This window comes from Rutidosis leptorrhynchoides, chromosome 1 (genome assembly GCF_046630445.1).
Source record: "Rutidosis leptorrhynchoides isolate AG116_Rl617_1_P2 chromosome 1, CSIRO_AGI_Rlap_v1, whole genome shotgun sequence".
NCBI lineage: Eukaryota > Viridiplantae > Streptophyta > Magnoliopsida > Asterales > Asteraceae > Rutidosis > Rutidosis leptorrhynchoides.
Genome location: NC_092333.1, coordinates 682,054,675 through 682,072,939, shown reverse-complemented (window position 1 = coordinate 682,072,939; position 18,265 = coordinate 682,054,675). Strand labels below are relative to the sequence as shown.

The 18,265-nt window shown below is 40.6% G+C and overlaps 1 protein-coding gene and 1 pseudogene across 1 annotated transcript; one reads left to right on the top strand and one right to left on the bottom strand.

Moving 5' to 3' along the window:
* Window positions 1–506: 506 nt before the first annotated feature.
* LOC139851994 (uncharacterized) lies at window positions 507–1,456 on the top strand. The gene is made up of 3 exons (XM_071841217.1): window positions 507–952; window positions 1,025–1,262; window positions 1,360–1,456. Exons 1-3 carry the CDS (start codon window positions 550–552, stop codon window positions 1,454–1,456), a joined length of 738 nt encoding a protein of 245 aa, XP_071697318.1. The 5' UTR covers window positions 507–549.
* A 9,707-nt stretch (window positions 1,457–11,163) lies between these two features.
* LOC139886012 (G-type lectin S-receptor-like serine/threonine-protein kinase At4g27290) lies at window positions 11,164–14,764 on the bottom strand (annotated as a pseudogene).
* Window positions 14,765–18,265: the final 3,501 nt, after the last annotated feature.

Sequence of the window (18,265 nt, the reverse complement as noted above, 5' to 3'; positions counted from 1 at the left end):
TCTTAACTGACACCACGCGCGATCAGCAAATGCTACCCGTCGATTGCATTACACGTGTATGGCCACGATCACACCATTCCAACCCACGCTCCCCCAATCCTGCCTATAAATAGCCCCAAATCACACACATTTTCACTTTTCCGGTGTCAAGCTTCCCAAATACGCTCTCGCCTCCAAATCCTATCAATTCCGATCAACTCCGTCATATTCCGATCGTCATTTAAAGGTCAGTCGTTCTCCATTCATCTAAAAATGACCAAAGCTAATGAAACTTTCGTAGAGAATGTAGAGTCCAACATAGGCCAGAAAAACATCGACCACTTAGTTAAGCAATACCCCCCTCTAGCGGGTTACAATCCGGTACCACCACTGCCTAGCCAGCGAGCCCATCAGCCACCAGAGAATAAGGTGGCGATCTACGAACATGCTTTTAAGCATGGTAATTTTAGGGTTCCACCCTCCGACTTCTTTTTAGGCGTACTAGATCCTTTCAAAGTAGGGCTAGGGCAATTGCACCCGTATGCTATAGGCAAAATCGTTCTATTCGAGATGTGGTGTGTTGCACTCAACACAGTACCATTGGTGAAGGTTTTTTGCCACCTATTCCGCTTAGCCAACCACCATAAATCTTGGTTCACCTTCTTCGCACGCCAAAATTTCACAAAAACCCCGAAATCGAATGCGGGAAGTTGGAAAGAAACTTTTTTCTTCGTCGACCAGACCGTAGTAGGCACTGGCTTCCCGCAGACGCTCATTTGGTGCGAGAAGGTAGAAAAAGATGTGAACAAGATGCCAGCGTTGGATGACGAGGAGAAAAAGTTGTTGAAGCAGTGCGTCAACGCACAACTGGTGCACCGTTCGTATGGTAATGTTATGCTGCGGTTGGGGAAGATCTCCGCGTATTGGCCTTGGGAGGATGTGCGGCCGGCCATAGTTGGCCCCGATGGAAAGGGTAGGAATAGCATAAACGCGTACTTACATAAATTTTTGTATATTTTCTAACGCAGGCATTTATTGTTTGCAGAGATGAGGATGAAGAAGGTGCTTACCGCGGAGGAGATTGCTGGGATCTCTTTCCGCAAGCAGGATGTGGACAAACAGCTAGAGCAGGCAGCTGCTAGCGAACATGTGGAGGAAACGCCGGCGGAGTCAGGCAATAAACGCAAGGCGGCTGGGACGTCCGAGGCTCAGAAGAAGAAGAAGATGACTCCTAAGCAGCTGGAGGACATGCGCAACGACAATTTTGTTGCCATCGAGCCGCGGTCCGCAGACCTACCTCCCACCAATAATGGTGAGCGTTTATTTTTTCGCATGTATACCGCGTAGAAAAATCTGCGTACTAATCTGAGTATTTTGCAGAGCATGTGGAGGAGACGCAGCCAACAACACCGCGGGTCAACCCCGAGCTGGAGGCCACTGCCACATCCAAAGACAAGGCGATACCCGTCGAGTCTGACTCTACATTACCTCCTCCGCAAGGCAGCTTCCGTGTTGCCAACCTCCGCCAACTTTGCCAGTCCTCCGCAGAAAATGCTGCGGAGCAATCTGCATTCTTGCAGCAAATCTTCCCAGAAGAGTTCCGCGAGCAACTGGCCGCGCTGCCGTTCAACCAGGCGCTCAACGCCTTTGTCCAGAATGGGCTGGTATTCTTTGGGATGTTTGTGGATCAAGCCCGTCGATCCTCCAGCCTATACGATGTTGCACTGCGCAAAGAGGTGGAGTTGGGTTTGCTGCAGGCGGGTGTAGATCAGGTCAAGAAGGACAGGGACGCTGCTGAGGAGGCCCGCAATGCTGTTGAATTGACTGCGGCTGAAACCAAGACCCTCTTGATTCAAGAAAGAAAAAAGAATCAAGAGCTTGTGGGTGCGGTTGATCAGGCAAAGGGGGAAACTGAGCGAGTGAGGCTGGAGTTGGAAAAGGTGACGAGGGAGAGGGACGATGCGGTTACCAACCGCGAGCTGGCCGAGGCAGATATGAAAAAGCTGCGCACCGCACTCCCCGCAATTGCGCAGAAAGTGATGGACTCCGAGCCCGTGTCCGACCGGTTTAATGCCTATGTCGATGCGGTCAAGGACCATGAGGTGAACAAGGCTGTGCGGGAAGTGATCCAGGCATGCGGCCTAACTCCACCGTTCCCCGACATTGTCCAAATGAAATTAAAGGAGGGAACGGCCGCGGCGCTGCTGGAGGCGGAAGAGGCAATCAAGTCCATCCCTATCCCTTTGATTAATGCGTTTGCGGCTGACCCGACGATGCCGCTTGATGGGTTTTTGAAGGAGGATTACTAGGGTAGTTTGTGCCGTAAGCCCTAATCTTAGGCAGGTAATTGTAAATGTATTTTGGAGCCCTAAGTCCCATGTTGGGCAGGCATGTGAAACAATTACTTATGTAATAATTTATTTGGATGTTTATATATGTTTGTCTGTTATGCATGCGTGATGTCCTTGTTTATATATCGCGAATCAAAACAAATTATGAACCGCATGCGCATGCGCATAGTTAACCACAACTTATGCGTATGCGGATGGTACTGCGTAAAATAAACCAATATTTTAACTTACCTTTAATAATTTAGACTCAAAAGCTACTGCGCTACTGCTTTGTCATGTACTAGAGGTGCACTATTAGTTGTATGGTAAGCAAACGCAACTAAAAACAAACCAATGTTTTTATGCTTAGGAGTTCCTCAAGCAAACCAATGCGAGAGCGATTACGCACAAGCAAACCAATGCTTGTATTTTTTTTTTTTAAGTCGACTTTGCAGCCATCTAGTCTGCGTGGCGCTTGGCTAGGGGAAAACCAATTCCCTTCGCCTGCCGTTATTGTCTAGCCTTGTAACCAAACAGGCTTCTGCCGCACGGGGGCTAGAGGACACCCCTTAAGTAGGCAGGAACCGCATACAAAAAATATAAATGGACAACAAAAGTATGCGGATGTAATTATTTTTATTTGGCATTAATTATGATTACAACTGCGACATATCCGAAAGGATGAAAAATACAAAAAATAATGTGCTAAACAAATTGGAGTGATCAAGTCCATCTAGCTACATGTAACATTTTTTCAATAACGTCGCATGCCAAGTGCGTTTCACAGGTTTGCCATCTAATGTCTCTAGATGGTATGCCCCGGTGTTGCTTGCTTTTGCTACCCTGTATGGGCCCTCCAAACGAGGTCCCAGTTTCCCAGTATCTTCCGCATGACTTGCATCGTTCTGGCGCCAAACCAAATCACCGCACTTATAAGTGCGTGAACGCACACGCTGATTGTAATACTTTGCAATTTTCTGCTTGTTATTTGCTTCGCTAACAGCCGCAGAGAGTCTGCGTTCTTCAAGCAGATTAAGATTTTCCCGCAGAGCTTCAGAGTTATTTTGCTCATCAAAGTTTTGTATGCGGAACGTTGGTACCCCAATCTCTGCGGGTACAACAGCTTCTGACCCATAAACCAAACTAAACGGAGTCTCACCAGTGCTTGCTTTGGGTGTGGTTCTATGCGCCCATAAAACCTTTGGAAGCTCATCCACCCAACCAACGCGGTCATGACCCAACCTTGCCTTGATTCCAGCAACTATATCTCGGTTGGTAACTTCGCACTGGCCATTCGCCTGCGGATGCGCAACTGAAGTAAAAGTTTGCTTAATATTAAGCTCTGCACACCAACTGCGAAAAGGATCGCCGGCAAATTGTGTACCGTTATCACTAACAATTTCATTGGGTATGCCGAATCGACAGACAATGTCTTCCCATACAAAATTCCGCACTCTTTTCCCTGAAATTGTTGCCAGCGGTTTCGCTTCGACCCACTTCGTGAAGTAATCGATTGCAACAATTAAGAATTTGACATTTCCTGCGTGTGCAGAGTATGCGTAAGATAATGACGTAAGTAGCATATTTAGCAAATGAATGGCAATATTACCTTGGCCTTTGGGGAATGGTCCGACTATGTCGATCGCCCATTTGCAGAATGGCCATGGTGAGGAGACCGATATCATTGGATGCGCAGGTGCTCTGTTGATAGGTGCATGTATTTGGCATGATTCGCATTGCTTGACAATACGCGCCGTGTCTGCGTACATAGTAGGCCAATAATAACCTAACCGCATGATTTTTGACACAATGGACCTGTGTCCCGAATGAAGGGCGCATGCACCCTCATGCACCTCGCGTATAACTTCCTCTGCCTCTTTCGGACCTATGCACCTTAAATGTGGTCCCAAATAGTTTTTTCGATACAAGACGTCACCCTCAAGGGCATAAAGCGGTGCCTTTGTGCGGACTTTCTTCGCATCAGAGGAGTCCGCGGGTGAAGTGCATTCCGTAAAAAAGCGATGATGGGCGTCATCCACGTTGGGCTTGATTCCTCAACCGGTGCCACTAGAGGCATCATGACAATAGATTTTACGTTGAGTTCCTCTATTAGAATTTTCTTACCCATATGATCAAAAGCCAAGGCAGCTAGTTTGCTTAGCGCATCCGCCTTCTTATTTTGCCCCCGCATTACGTGCGAGATTTGAAAAGCCTCGAACTGGTCAGCGAGATTATGAACAAGTGATAAATATTGCTGCATAGCAATGTCGTGCGCTTCGAAGTCTCCGCAGACTTGATTGCATACTAGCTTTGAATCCACGTAAGCGTGCAAGATTTTAACAGTTAGCTTATGCGCGATGCGCATACCTGCTAGCAGAGCCTCATACTCTGCTTCATTGTTTGTGACAGCAAAATTAAACCGCAGTGCGTACGTATGTTCCTCACCGCCTGGACCTGTCAAAATTACACCTGCGCCTGCGCCAGATGCGCTACACGCACCATCGGTGTATAATTCCCATGGTGATAGAACAGGTGCGGGCGGATCTTGATGTTCTGCTGATGCTTCGACATCCGCAGGTATTTCTGCTAGGTAGTCAGCAAGTATTTGACCCTTAACCGCACTGTGTGAAGAAAAGTTTATTTCATGTTCTCCCAATTCGACTGCCCACTTGGCCATTCGGCCAGAAATCTCGGGCTTGTACAGTACCTGAATGAAATAAAATGATTGCGTTAGTCAATGCGGTAACCCCGGTCATTGCCGCAAAGTAATCATGTACCAACCTGTTTGATTGGCTGATCAGTTAGAACCACAATCGGATGTGCTTGAAAGTATCGGCGTAAACGCCGCGCTGTATGGACAAGCGCATATACTAACTTCTCTATTGGCGAGTAGTTTACTTCGCTTGATGTCAGCGTCTTGCTTACGAAGTAGACCGGCATTTGTGTCTGAGAAAACCTCAGCGTTAAAGTTCTGCGAAATAAATAATGCAAGGAAATTGATAAGTTACCTTTTCGCGGTCTGCGATCAGAACTGAACTGATTGCTTCCTTTGATGCCGCAAGGTACAGCGTTAACGTCTCCCCAGGGACTGGCGCAGTAAGTGTTGGTAACTCTGCAAGCACCTTTTTCATCTCCTGAAAGGCTGATTCTGCTTCCTGAGTCCAGACAAAATCCTTTTTCTTCAAACAGTTTTTCAAAGTGCTAAAGAATGGTAGCTGACGCTCTGCGGCTTTTGACAAAAACCGCGTGATTGCTGCGAGCTTCCCAGTGAGACTCTGCACACCTTTCTTTGATTTCGGAGATGGTAAATTATCAATAGCTTCAATCTTTTTGGGATTAGCCTTGATACCCCGCGCTGTCACCACATGACCTAGAAACTTGCCTTCCTCCTCTCCAAAGCTACATTTAAGCGGATTAAGCTTCATGTTGATCCTTCGCAGAGACGCAAACGTTTCTAGGATGTCTGCGAGCATGTCTTCTTTGGTGTTGCTTTTGATTACCAAGTCATCGACATACGCTTCAAGATTTCTGCCAATTTGAGGCTTGAATGCTGCGTCAATTACACGCTGATAGGTCGCGCCCGCGTTCTTCAAGCCGAAAGGCATCTTTGTGTAACAATAAATACCCTGCGGCGTATGAAAAGCAGTCTTGTCTTCGTCTTCCGCAGCCATTAGAATTTGGTGATAACCTTTGTATGCGTCCAGAAAGCACTTATATCTGAATCCAGACAAAGATTCAACCTTCCAGTCTATCTCCGGGAGAGGGTAATTGTCTTTAGGACATGCTTTGTTAATGTCTTTAAAATCAACGCACATTCGCCAGTTACCATCAGCCTTTTTCACCAACACCGGATTGGCAACCCATGTTTGATAACGCACTTCGCGTAGAATGTTTGCTTTGACAAGGTTGTCTACTTCTGCGCATAGCCAATCACTGCGGTCTAAAGCCATATGCCGCTTCTTTTGTCTAACAGGTGTGAGCGATGGATTAACATTCAATTTATGTTCCGCAATGTCCCGCGGGACACCTGTCATATCTGATTCGCGCCATGCGAAAACATCTGCGTTTGCGGACAATATACCATGTAACTTAGCCTTGGTTTCAGCTGATAAACCTGCGCCGATTTTTATACGCTTATCTGGATGCAAGCGATTAGCAATGACCGCACTGCTTGCAATCTGCTCCCCGACGCTAGGGATGTTAATTTGCACAACTGACACACATATCTCAATCGTTTGATGTGACGCCATTGTGGCAACTCCTCCCTTAGTAGGAAACTTAATCAAACCGTGCACTACCGAAGGTATGATGTTAAAACGCCGTATGAAATTTCTTCCCAGTAGCGCATTATATCGCGAAGTCGAGCGAACCACATAAAAGTCAACTAATTCGTTCCTTATTAACTGCGGATTCTTTTCATCTTCGAGCTCTATTAATAACTCTATCTGTCCCACGGGCCATGAGCTTTCTCCGGAAAAACCAGACAGCGTGATATCAGACGGACGTAGCTGCGCCTTCACGTGTGCGGGAAGAAATTGATAGCAATGCTCGTACATAATGTCAACGCCGCTCCCAGTGTCGACATGCATGCGCTTGACCTGCACCCCGTAAGAAGGAATGCGGCACTTGATAATGATAGGTTCATTCACACTGTCAATTGACATCACAGGAGGGAAAGTGATTGGAAGAAGTTCCCAATCCTGATGATCGTTATACTTTCTTCGCTGACCTAATTTCTCTGCGTCAACCATGTTAATGGTTAAATCAGCATTTTTGACCTTATCCACTTTCTGCCACGCGAAGGTTTTAGTTTTTGACCCCTCTTCTGCGGCTTTCCCTTTATCTTTCTTTGGCGGTTTGAGGTGATCCAACTTACCCGCACGGAGCGCCTCCAGTACCCGTTCCATCAAGTTTTTACACCTATTCGTATCGTGCCCGTAATCATCGTGAAATTCACAATACTTTGTCTTATCCCGCTTACCAAATTCTGTAAGCGGAGTTGGGACCGCGAAGGTCGCGCATACTGGCTCCGTCGCCAAAATTTCTTTGGGCGTTTTGGATAAGCTTTTAAGAAGCGCATAGTTCTGATTGTTGATGCCGCGCTGATTATTGCTTCGATAATTGCCATTAGATCTCCCCTTTTCACTTCTGATAGGACCGCCACTATGGTAACGCCCGCGAGAATTATTTCCGCGGTTTTGATCTCGTGAGCGGTCATCATCATCCTTTTTTTCATTTCGCGAGCTGCTTGTGGGAACATCGTTATCTTCGCCACTCCGCATATAATCGTGACATTCTTTAAGCGCCTCAGCGTAAGTTGTTGGCACCGTATGACGCAAACGCTTGACTAGCGTTGGGTGCCGTTCTGAATTGATGCCATGTATGAGTCCTGATATCTGTTGTTCTGGCTTGAGATCTGGAATGCGCAAACATTCATTAGTATACCTTGTGAGATACTCTCCCAAAGATTCCTTGGATTTCTGCGTAATATCATGGCATTCAATGTGAGTGCGCTTGCGTGTTCTTTGATTCTGATACTGCAATAAAAACTTTGTTCGCAGATCCATGAATCCGGCAATACTGCCCGCCGGGAGTTTATTGAACCATTCGCGAGCAATGCCCTGCAAGGTCATTGGAAATATTTGGCACGCAACCGGATCCACCCAACCTTGAGTGCGCATTGCACCCTCAAAGCGCTGTAAAAAGTCATCCGGATCGGACAAACCATTGTAAGTACCTAGCGTACCAGGTATCTTTGGTGCTGCTGGAAACGGATATGCAGTTATGTGCGGAGGAAATTTGTCAAAAGTAGTCGGTAGCTCGAAAGGTGGTTTAACAGGATCCCCTTTTAAACCCGCAAAGAAACGCCGCATCATGTCCTGAACGAAGTCAGGCTGCGAAAATAAGTGAACCATGTCAGGGGGTGCGGCCTGCATAAATTGCCCTGCAAGATTAGCCTGCCCCTGAATATTTTGCCAAGGTTGACCCTGCATCTGCGGATATACCCACGGCTGCGGTGTTGGAAAAGAGGGATTACTTGAAGATGCCGAATACACAGGTTGTAAGGGGAGCGAGACCTGTGGCGCAGATGCCTGCGAAAACTGAGGATACACACTCAAGAGCCCAACCGTTTGCGCTGTGCTTTGTTGTTGCGCTGTTATTGGCGCCCAATGAGAGTTTGCGTCTGGAATGACACCAAATCCCCAGCTGTTAAGTAACGCCTGCGCATCCGCAGGGGTTAAGAATTGAGAAACTGGGCGCGGTGGTTGCCAAGGTTGCAGGGGTGTAAACGACGAGTTTTGCTGAATAGTCTGCGTCTGCAGAGGTATCGAAACAGTGGTACTGTAAATAGGTACCTGGCCGCAGCAAACTACATGCGGTCCCATGGTTTCGCCACCAGCGTTTATCGGGATAACCCTTGGATCCACCGATGAAAAATCCAACCGCGTGGTTGTGACTGGTGAGTTTGCTCTTGGCGGTGTGACCCCGTCTGAATATATCGGCTTGTACCTCTGAAAGGGTTCGCCGGATATAGGTGGAGGGTATATCGTGTATCCCGCCTGAGTAGCGGCCTCCGTAGTCATAACCGGTGTATGTTGACTACCAGACGGTGCGTTCTGAACATCTGTTTGGGTATGTTCCGATGATTCCTCGGAAGTCATGATACTGTTAAAGAAAAAAAAAATTCAAAAATTTTGTAAATAACGAGTCATACAATTCAAAACCTTAAAAGAAAAAGCAATTAAACAGTCTTGAATTAATTCGACTCTCAATGAAAGCACCACTTGATCATGCATATTTTAACCGAAGGGTCTTAACATGCTTGCTCAACGTAAAGGAGGGGTTTAAGGATCTTAGAACGTGGCTCTCCGGTCCGGCTACCGTGAATAACCCTGGCCGACATGATGATGTCGGCGGGGTGGCCAAGTGATTAAGTCCACCTTCGATGACGTCCGTCGATCAGAAGGCCCCAAGCAAGGTTGTAGGTACCAGTTAATAAAGAACTCACCTGTTAACCTTTAGAAGATGATAGAGGATGTAAGTTACGTAGGATGTGTGGTAGAAGATGGCTACGTAACGTGGTATGTTGCTAACGACGATTAGGGTTTGTATTTATAGGCAAACCCTAATTCTAGAACCGTCATAGGATAGTGATAATCGTTTCCATAACCAACTCCCCCGAATCACGGATATAATTATGGAAAAGATATTTGCTTGTTAGCTAAGCAACCGCCGTAAAGGGACCAGATACGGATCCGCATGCCGCATGACGCATGAGAGCACCCCGCATACGCACCATAGCGCATGCCCGTGTGTATGTTACATGCGCATGCGGGCTGCGGTATCATTAAGTCCCCCCAGTTTGATGTTATATGACGCAAGTCATATGATATCAAACTATTAAGCGAAAAAGAGAAAACAAAAGGACGGCGAGCATTTAATGTGCTCGCGTGCGCCTCGATGCCATTAACATCATTTTTACTTCCTCCACCGATATAACAATATTAACAGTTATACAATACAAATGTTGATTTGTGGTAGATGAACCACGGCCGAATTGGTGAACCTCAAATTAAGTTAACCAATAATTAATACAAGAATAAAGAATTCATGATACTGAGAGTACGGAGTATTTAGTAATCCCAATTCTTCTATCTTTGCCGCTTGAAAGTAGAAACTAAGTTCCTAAGTAACGATGATCAGGTACAAACCCTAGTTTATATTATTGTCAATTATATTTACTTTTCTAATTAATATCATAAATAGTCAGTTTTGAAAAAATAACTTTTTATATTGGAATACATTCAGTTGCGTTAGGTATATACGCATTATTCATTGGAATATTATCTTAATGGTATGCTAATTAGGGCTGGCATAAATATACGAGTATTTTTGTTTTTATGTTTATTAACGGGCTTTTAGGCCAATTATATACCTATATCTAAAAGGCAAAGGCCAAATGAATAGTACTATTCCTTTTTTTACTTTTCGCAAACTTACCCCTCAACTTTTATTAAAATACAAATCGCACCCCACTTTACACTCTTATTAAAATACAAATCGCACCCCCACTTTATACGTATATTTTTTCCCAAATTTCACAAACTTAACCCCCTAACTTTTATTAAAATACAAATCGAACCCCCACTTTACTAATTTTTTTTTTTTTTTACTAATACTCAATTTTCACAAACTTAACCCCCTAACTTTTATTAAAATAGAAATCGAACTCCCACTTTATACGTATATTTTTTTTAAATTTCACAAACTTAACCCCCTAACTTTTATTAAAATACAAATCGAACCCCCACTTTACTAACTTTTTTTTTAAATAAAACCCGAACGCTAAAAGAGGCAACTTTCACAAAAGGAACAACCCTTCAATGTTAGATGTCGAAAAAAATTCTTTTTTACAAAATAGATCAAGACTTTTTTTTAACTCGCATTCAAAACGGAGCCCCCGGCGCGAAGCGAGGGCTCCACATCTAGTTCATGCTAAATTAGGACTTCTATGCGAAATTTTGAGTTATATAAGAACTTTTGAGTTTGAATTTTGACTTCCTTAGTATGTTTCAAAACCTTTATAGCACTACTAGACTGAACTGGAAAGAATGGGCCCAGTTTGCTGGTGCTATGGTCTATGGAGTATATATTAGTTATAGTGTTAAGCGTAGTTAATTTGGAATATTATCTTAATGCTATGCTAATTAGGGCTGATTCGCATAAATTGTTAGAATTGACTAAAGGGATTTTAGGCCGACTTTATGCATAAATTGTTAGTTACTCCGTATTGTTTTATCTGATGATAATTTTTAATATATAGGTGTACAAATATATATTCTAAATAAATACAGTACCATTGATAGACCATTAAACGATTGTTAATTCAGAAAACCAAAGTCGACCTATCGAGCATCTAAGTGTGTAATTGATAGACCATTGATTGAACCTTCTGGTTTACTCTTTGAAGAAGATAACTCAGCTTCTAATGAATCCGTTCCAATGAAAAATGCTGGTTGTTTAGGTGGTGGTAATGCACTCTCGCCATCCAACATCCGAACCACAGATGACATGTTTGGTCTGTCTTCTGCATTTTTTTGAACACATAACAACCCGACTGCGACTGATCTTATAACTTCATCCGGATGGCATGATTCTGCTAAACTTGGACTCATCAATTCTTTCGACTTTCCTTCGTTGTATACGCTCCATGCCTGAATATATTTTGTAGAAATTGATGTTTATTAATTAAAGGCAAATTCTGAAGAATGCTAACATAAAATCCACAATTTGTCAATCTGTGGTATGTAATAGTTTATTTCTACTGGAAAGGTAACAGAAAATCAGGGGAGTCTATAGCATATCAAGTGGGGTCCTATGACTCCAATATTGGGAAAAATTATTTATACAATCTACTCTTTAAATTGTATAGGACACTACTAAATTTAATTATAGGACCCCATATATATTTTTAATTTATGGTTTTTTTGAGGTAAACAACCACTAAGGTACCCTTAAGACATAATTAGTTTTGAAAACATTTTTAGGACACCATTGGGTTTTTATCCTGGATTCGTCATTGCAGAAAATCCAATTTTCTCAAGAATTGAGGAGTCTAAATCAGTTTGTCAATGTATGGTATGTCGAAAAAGAAATTGAACTTGCACTCATTTTTTGGGCAAAGTTTGAACTTCACATGTATTCTTTGTTGAAAATTGAATCTTATAACTCTGTTTTGCCACCAATTGATTATCACACACTTTTTTCTAGGAGAGAGACGTTAGTGTATAACCTACACTGACAAATCGTAGATTTTATGTTACCTTTCTTGTCAATTTGCCCCTAGTTTTAGGACATTTTACAATTTAAACAAATAGTTTGTCATCAGGGAACTTACATGTCCGGTAAGATTATTTCCATGCTTGGAATGGTTGAATCCTCTATTTCTCTTCCCACTCACAATCTCCAACACCAAAACGCCAAAGCTAAATACATCTGACTTTATTGAAAAAATACCATTAATTGCATACTCCGGGGGCATGTAACCACTGCATGCATCAAAATGTTAATAAAATCAATACCATCCGACTTTATTAGAAGGTTAAGTTTTTAAGAATGGCATACTATGTGCCAACAACTCTCTGGGTATTTCCTTGGGTCTCGTTTCCTCCAAAACTTCGAGCTAGCCCAAAGTCTGATATCTTAGGGTTCATATCATGATCAAGTAGAATGTTGCCTGCTTTAAGATCTCTATGAATAATTCTTAATCGTGAATCCTGATGCAGGTACACAAGTCCTCGTGCAATTCCTTTGATGATGTTGAAGCGCTTCGGCCAATCAAGTAGCACGTCTTGGTTCTCACTAAATAAGAACGAGTCTAAGCTTTTATTGGGCATGTACTCATAGACTAATAGTCTCTCATCTCCTTTTATGCAACATCCAAGGAGCTTCACAAGATTACGATGCTGAAGTCTCGAAATACAAATGACTTCGTTCTTGAATTCCTCAACTCCTTGGTTGGAAGTCGTGCAGAGACGTTTTACTGCTATCTCTATCCCACCATATAGCACACCCTGAAGAATTTCATTTTTTAATGTGAGTAATTTCACTATCTTATATGTACCTTTTTGTTTAGATCACTTGCTTATAAATTGTGGGTTGGGTACGGTTGTTTTTGCAGTGTAGGTTCATAGTCTTTCCTTTTCTAAAAAGTAAATAAATTAAAAAGTGTATATATTGGTTACCTTATAAACGGCTCCGAATCCACCCTCTCCGAGTATATTATCAGTTGAAAAACTGGCAGTTGCAGTAGCTATTCTAGTAAAGCTAAACAATTGTAATTCTTCATTTCCTCACTTTATTGATTGCTCGTTATTCTTCTTTTTTTGTACATACCATAACCATATCGAGACGAAGCCTATTAGAAGAACCCCGGGAATGGTTACACTTATGATTACTTTAGTGTTTACTTCATTATTCTTTTTTGAAGTTGAGGAAGCAACTGTATGATGTTAGTATAGAAATAACGTTAGCTTGTAATCATGTAGCAGTAATGTAGCATGTTTTTTTTTTTTTTTTTTTTTTTTTCTCTAATTTAAAAAAGCAGTAATGTAGCATGTGAATTGTTATTTTACCTAATTCAGATGAAGCCATTCTTACAAAAATATCTCGACCATAACTAAGAGACCCTCGCATGTCTTTAAGATCATTGAACCAATGTACGCAGCCCTTCCCTCCTAAACTGTTGTCAGGATTCGCATAAGCCATACAAGTACAATTCTTTAAACATTTTGCTTCACATTCCTCCAAAGCCATGCTCATGTTGAACCAAGTACCTTCTGTGTCTGGCAATTTTAAATTAGAGTACTTGATAAACCCATCTGTTCTGTTTACGCAATCTAAGGGTGTCCGCCTAACACAACCACCGGACCAGTCTCCCGTTTCCCAACCTTTTTGGTTTCTTGGCACAAATCTTTTGTTATCCATGCAAGCACACGATTGTTGTGTCCAACCAACACTGCAGGCTCCATAAGCACTACAAATGTTATACGTATCACAAATATCTGCCGGAAATTTGAAACCGAGTTTCCACTTATTACCATCTTCTGCCCACGCCCAATATTGTAAGTCCCCAGAAGAATTCAAGGTGAGCCTCGTTACAAGAGAAGTGTTCTCAGCGTAATATTTAATAGACACCTCCTTCTTCTGATTTATAACTGCACTGAATATCAAAGTCAAGTTTTTGTCAAAAATAGAATCCCCATTAACCCGTATGTTTCTCCATATTCCACTCCGAAAGTTGACCAATGCACCTTGTTTTAGTTTGAATTCTGGATAACCATGGGTGACAGCCTCCCATGTGAATTCACCTAATGATGGATCTTGACTATTTCTCCATGAAGATAGACGCCATTCGATACCTCTCAAGTAATCTATCCCTAACTTCATGCCAGGTAAAAGAGTATCAGTTGGATAATCAAAACTCTGCCATATCATTTTCCCCTGTTGATCCATCAACACTAGATTTCCGGTGTCATGAAGTTTTGCTGTTGCATTCGGTGATGTTATCGTTGTATTAGATGACCAGATCATGCTCATATTATTGTTGAAGATGACTAGGCTTCCTGGATCAACAACTTTTAACACGAGTGGCGATTCACTACTGGGTGGTGGTGGGTGGTTTCTGTTGGCAACCCAGATTGGGATTTTAGTAGTATCTTGCTTGTACCAAATACCAACATATCTTTTGTCAGAGTTATCTGGCCGAAAAACCCCAAGTTCGAAAATTCTGGTTTCTGAGACCAACGTGTCTCCTTCTGTTAAGAAACGTGAATTCGAAATGATATCGAGTTCTGTAGTGTTGATTTTTATTATAAATATAACCAATAATGAACATCGAAATATGGATGCTCCCTCCATTTTCTGCAGTTAAGGATTTAGTTGGTTTCTTTTGGATGTATGAATGATGAGTCGTATATGTTCAAGTTTCTTTCTGTGTTAAAGAAATATATTCTTGTACTGTACAATTTAATTAGTCAAATAAACAATAAGGTTTCGTGAATAGAAAAACATTTGAAGATAGGTAGTACCTACTTTTATCTCTTTCTACTTATATCACTTCACCTAATTTGGTAACAGTAGTGTCTGCGCTTTATATTTGAGAATTTAAAGAAATAAATGAAGATTTGATATGAAAAGTGTCGAATTTAGGATTAAAATTTAATGGGGTTCCGAAATATTTTGCTATTACAAATTATATTTGAAGGGTATTTTAGTGTTCGTTTACCTTCAAAAATCTATAAATCCTGAATATATATGGGGTCCTATACTTAAATTTAGTGGTGTCCTACACAATTTCAAGAGTAGATTATTAAAAAAAAAAATTCAAACATGTGGGGTCATAGGACCCATACCCTTTCATGTAGGTTCGCCTCTGGATATGAAACGGAGTGTAAAATGTTGGATGCTCAAATTTATTTGTGGTTGGATTTAGACTGTTATTAATGGTGACGGGGTGATGGGCGTGAAGGGGTGTTTTTGTGAGGTATAGTGCTGATTTGGAAAAGGTGATGGTGTGATGACGTGATGGCGTGATGGAGTTTGTAAAATTATGGGGTGATAGTTGTGTGATGGGTAAATTGGTCCCACTATTTTAGTTTCTTTTTCATTTTATTTTGAGTTATTTTTTTAACTTGTTTATTTTTTTAATAAATTATTACATATATAAATCATATAAATTTATAAAAATACACTTAAATTAATAAAAATTAAATGAACAACAACGCAAAAGATGCTCAGTACTTGGAACCGCAAATAACGAATTAAAAGCTCAATAAGAAAAGCAAGCCTTCTCAAACCGAACGTGTGACGGTAGGAACACGAGACATTATATCGCCGGTCTCAATGATGACGCCATTTGTTTAAGTAGATATTTTCTGAAGAAATATACATCCATGATTTACGATATGAGAGGGTTTATTTAAGTGTCAATGTCATTAACCTCCGATATGTAGACCGTGGATAACCCGTGGGCGAGATGATGATCTTGGGAGGGCGGTTAACGATTCCCTACGGACTGATGGTCGGAATCGATCGACGAAAAAAGGAAAAAAAAAAACCCTACTTGTAGTCGTAGGTAAAAACCTTAGAAGATTGTTAGTTCCGACCGTAGAGACGTTCGTGGAAAAGAAAAATTCGGCGATGGAAGCCGTATGCTGCGGTGAAGGGAGCATGTACATATATATATATATATATATATATATATATATATATATATATATATGAGAATTAGGGTTTAAGTTGTGATGACCCGGGAATTTTCGACCAAATTTAAACATAATCTTTATATGTTTCCGACACGATAAGCAAAGTATGTAATGTTGAAATCTCAAAAACTTTGAAAACTATGTTCATGTGTTCATTTGACTTTGACCATTCTCGACGATTCACGAACAATTGTTTATAAATACATATGTAAATATATACATATGTAAATATATATATATTTAAATATAAATATAAGTGTATATATATATATATATATATATATATATATATATATATATATATATATATATATATATATATATATATATATATATATATATATATATATATATATATATATATATATATATATATATATATATATATAATAATTTGAAATAACAAAATACAATTAGGTCATTAGAAGTAAAAATGTAAAATAAGATACAAAATAATTAGGTTGTAATTAAAATGATCTATATAAATATATATAATTTCTATACATAATTATTATATGAATATTGCAATAATTTGTAAATGTTATATGTAGAAAGATATGATATTTCTTACAAGTTAAAATAACTGATGTATTAACACTAATATTATTATTACTACTATTATTAATATTATTATTAGTATTCTTATTATTAACATTTTTATTTTTATTATTATATTAATAATAATAAATTTATAAATTATTAATAATATAAATTTTAAAGGCAAATAATTATGTAGAATTAGTTGTATATCGTTATCAAATTTTACTTTCTTGTTTTGTTCTTATCCGTGATATTATGTTAAATTACATACTTGTAGCAATCAGACCACAAATCTCGCGTTCAAAATTCTAACACTGTTGTTGATTGAATTATTATGTTTGTATGTTTTATGCATATGTATTACTGTCATCCACAAAAATCTATCTCTCTTTTTCTTCTACTTAAACAAACTACCCTCACCCTTACCACCACCGCAACCGGCCACCAATACAACCACCAAGAACCACCACAATAAACCATCGTGAACTCACCTTGTCGAGCTGCCTCTTTGAGCCAAGATAATCGAGCCCATCTTCATCACTTTCATGGATTCACCATCAACCACAACCCCCCACAACTACCATCAGACCCTTTTTCTATTCGAGTGAGAGCAACCAAATCACAGCCATAAATCATCACCTACGTAATTGTTTCTTTGTTTCTTCTTCATCGAGAACCACCATAACTTGCAACGTTTCTATTCTAATTGTTGCTATGTTTCACTAATGCTTTTCCTTTTCTTTTTTTTCTGCTCACCACGAAACCCTCTGCTATTACTAATCCGATTGCAAGACTCGGTCGATCAATACATCACCACTTGTTACTAATCGATACTATTTTGGTTCGGTTACCATCACTAAACGAAGTTACTGATATTGATATTACAGCTGAAAACCGCCACATATTACTGCAGTTGAAGCTGCTATGAACTTGTTTCTGTTTCCATCGTGAGTAATACTCAAACACCATATTTATGTATTTTCCTTCGGTTTCTTTTTGACCAAAACAGCCTAATAATTGCAAACATCTAGTCCTACTATGCTAGCTGGATTATTACTACTTTTCCTCTTTTATTTTATTGTGGCCGACACCTTATAATAAGATAACCCACTTGCTTTTTTTTATTATTATTATTATTATTATCCATAAAATTATGGATATATGATTATGATTATGATAAAAGAAAAACAATGTTTGTCATTCGGTATGGTTGAGTTTTAACAGCCGAAAACCACCTTCACGATGTCATCCACAACCATGAATAACCTCCACTTTTTACTGCCGTTTTATTCGAATTCCAACACCCAAAAACCGAAGCTTTGTGTTGTTATTGCTGCCACAGCCGATGATGTTGGGCTGGGTATTTTGAAATAGATGTTAAGTGGGCCGAAGAGTTTAAACTAGTTGGGCCGTAATAGGCTGCAGCCATACCCGGTTGGTCCATTGTTGTTCGAAGAACTGTACATCCTGGTAAAACGTATTTTTTTTCTTTTCTTCAAACACAGACCCAAACACCATTGTTGTATAGATTGCTACTACTCGTTTCAATCTTCCTGCTTGATGTATATGTTGCGACAAACCAAACCGCCACCTTCATGAATGATAGATGATCACCACATCAACTGTTATCTTTTTTTTTTTCGATTCACC

Excerpts from the sequence above, each read along its gene's own strand:
- LOC139851994 (XM_071841217.1), top strand. The coding sequence starts at position 550 with ATGTGGTGTGTTGCACTCAACACAGTACCATTGGTGAAGGTTTTTTGC. Across the intron at positions 953-1,024 it reads AGTTGGCCCCGATGGAAAGG|AGATGAGGATGAAGAAGGTG; the intron begins GTAGGAATAGCA and ends TATTGTTTGCAG. Across the intron at positions 1,263-1,359 it reads TTTGTTGCCATCGAGCCGCG|AGCATGTGGAGGAGACGCAG; the intron begins GTCCGCAGACCT and ends AGTATTTTGCAG.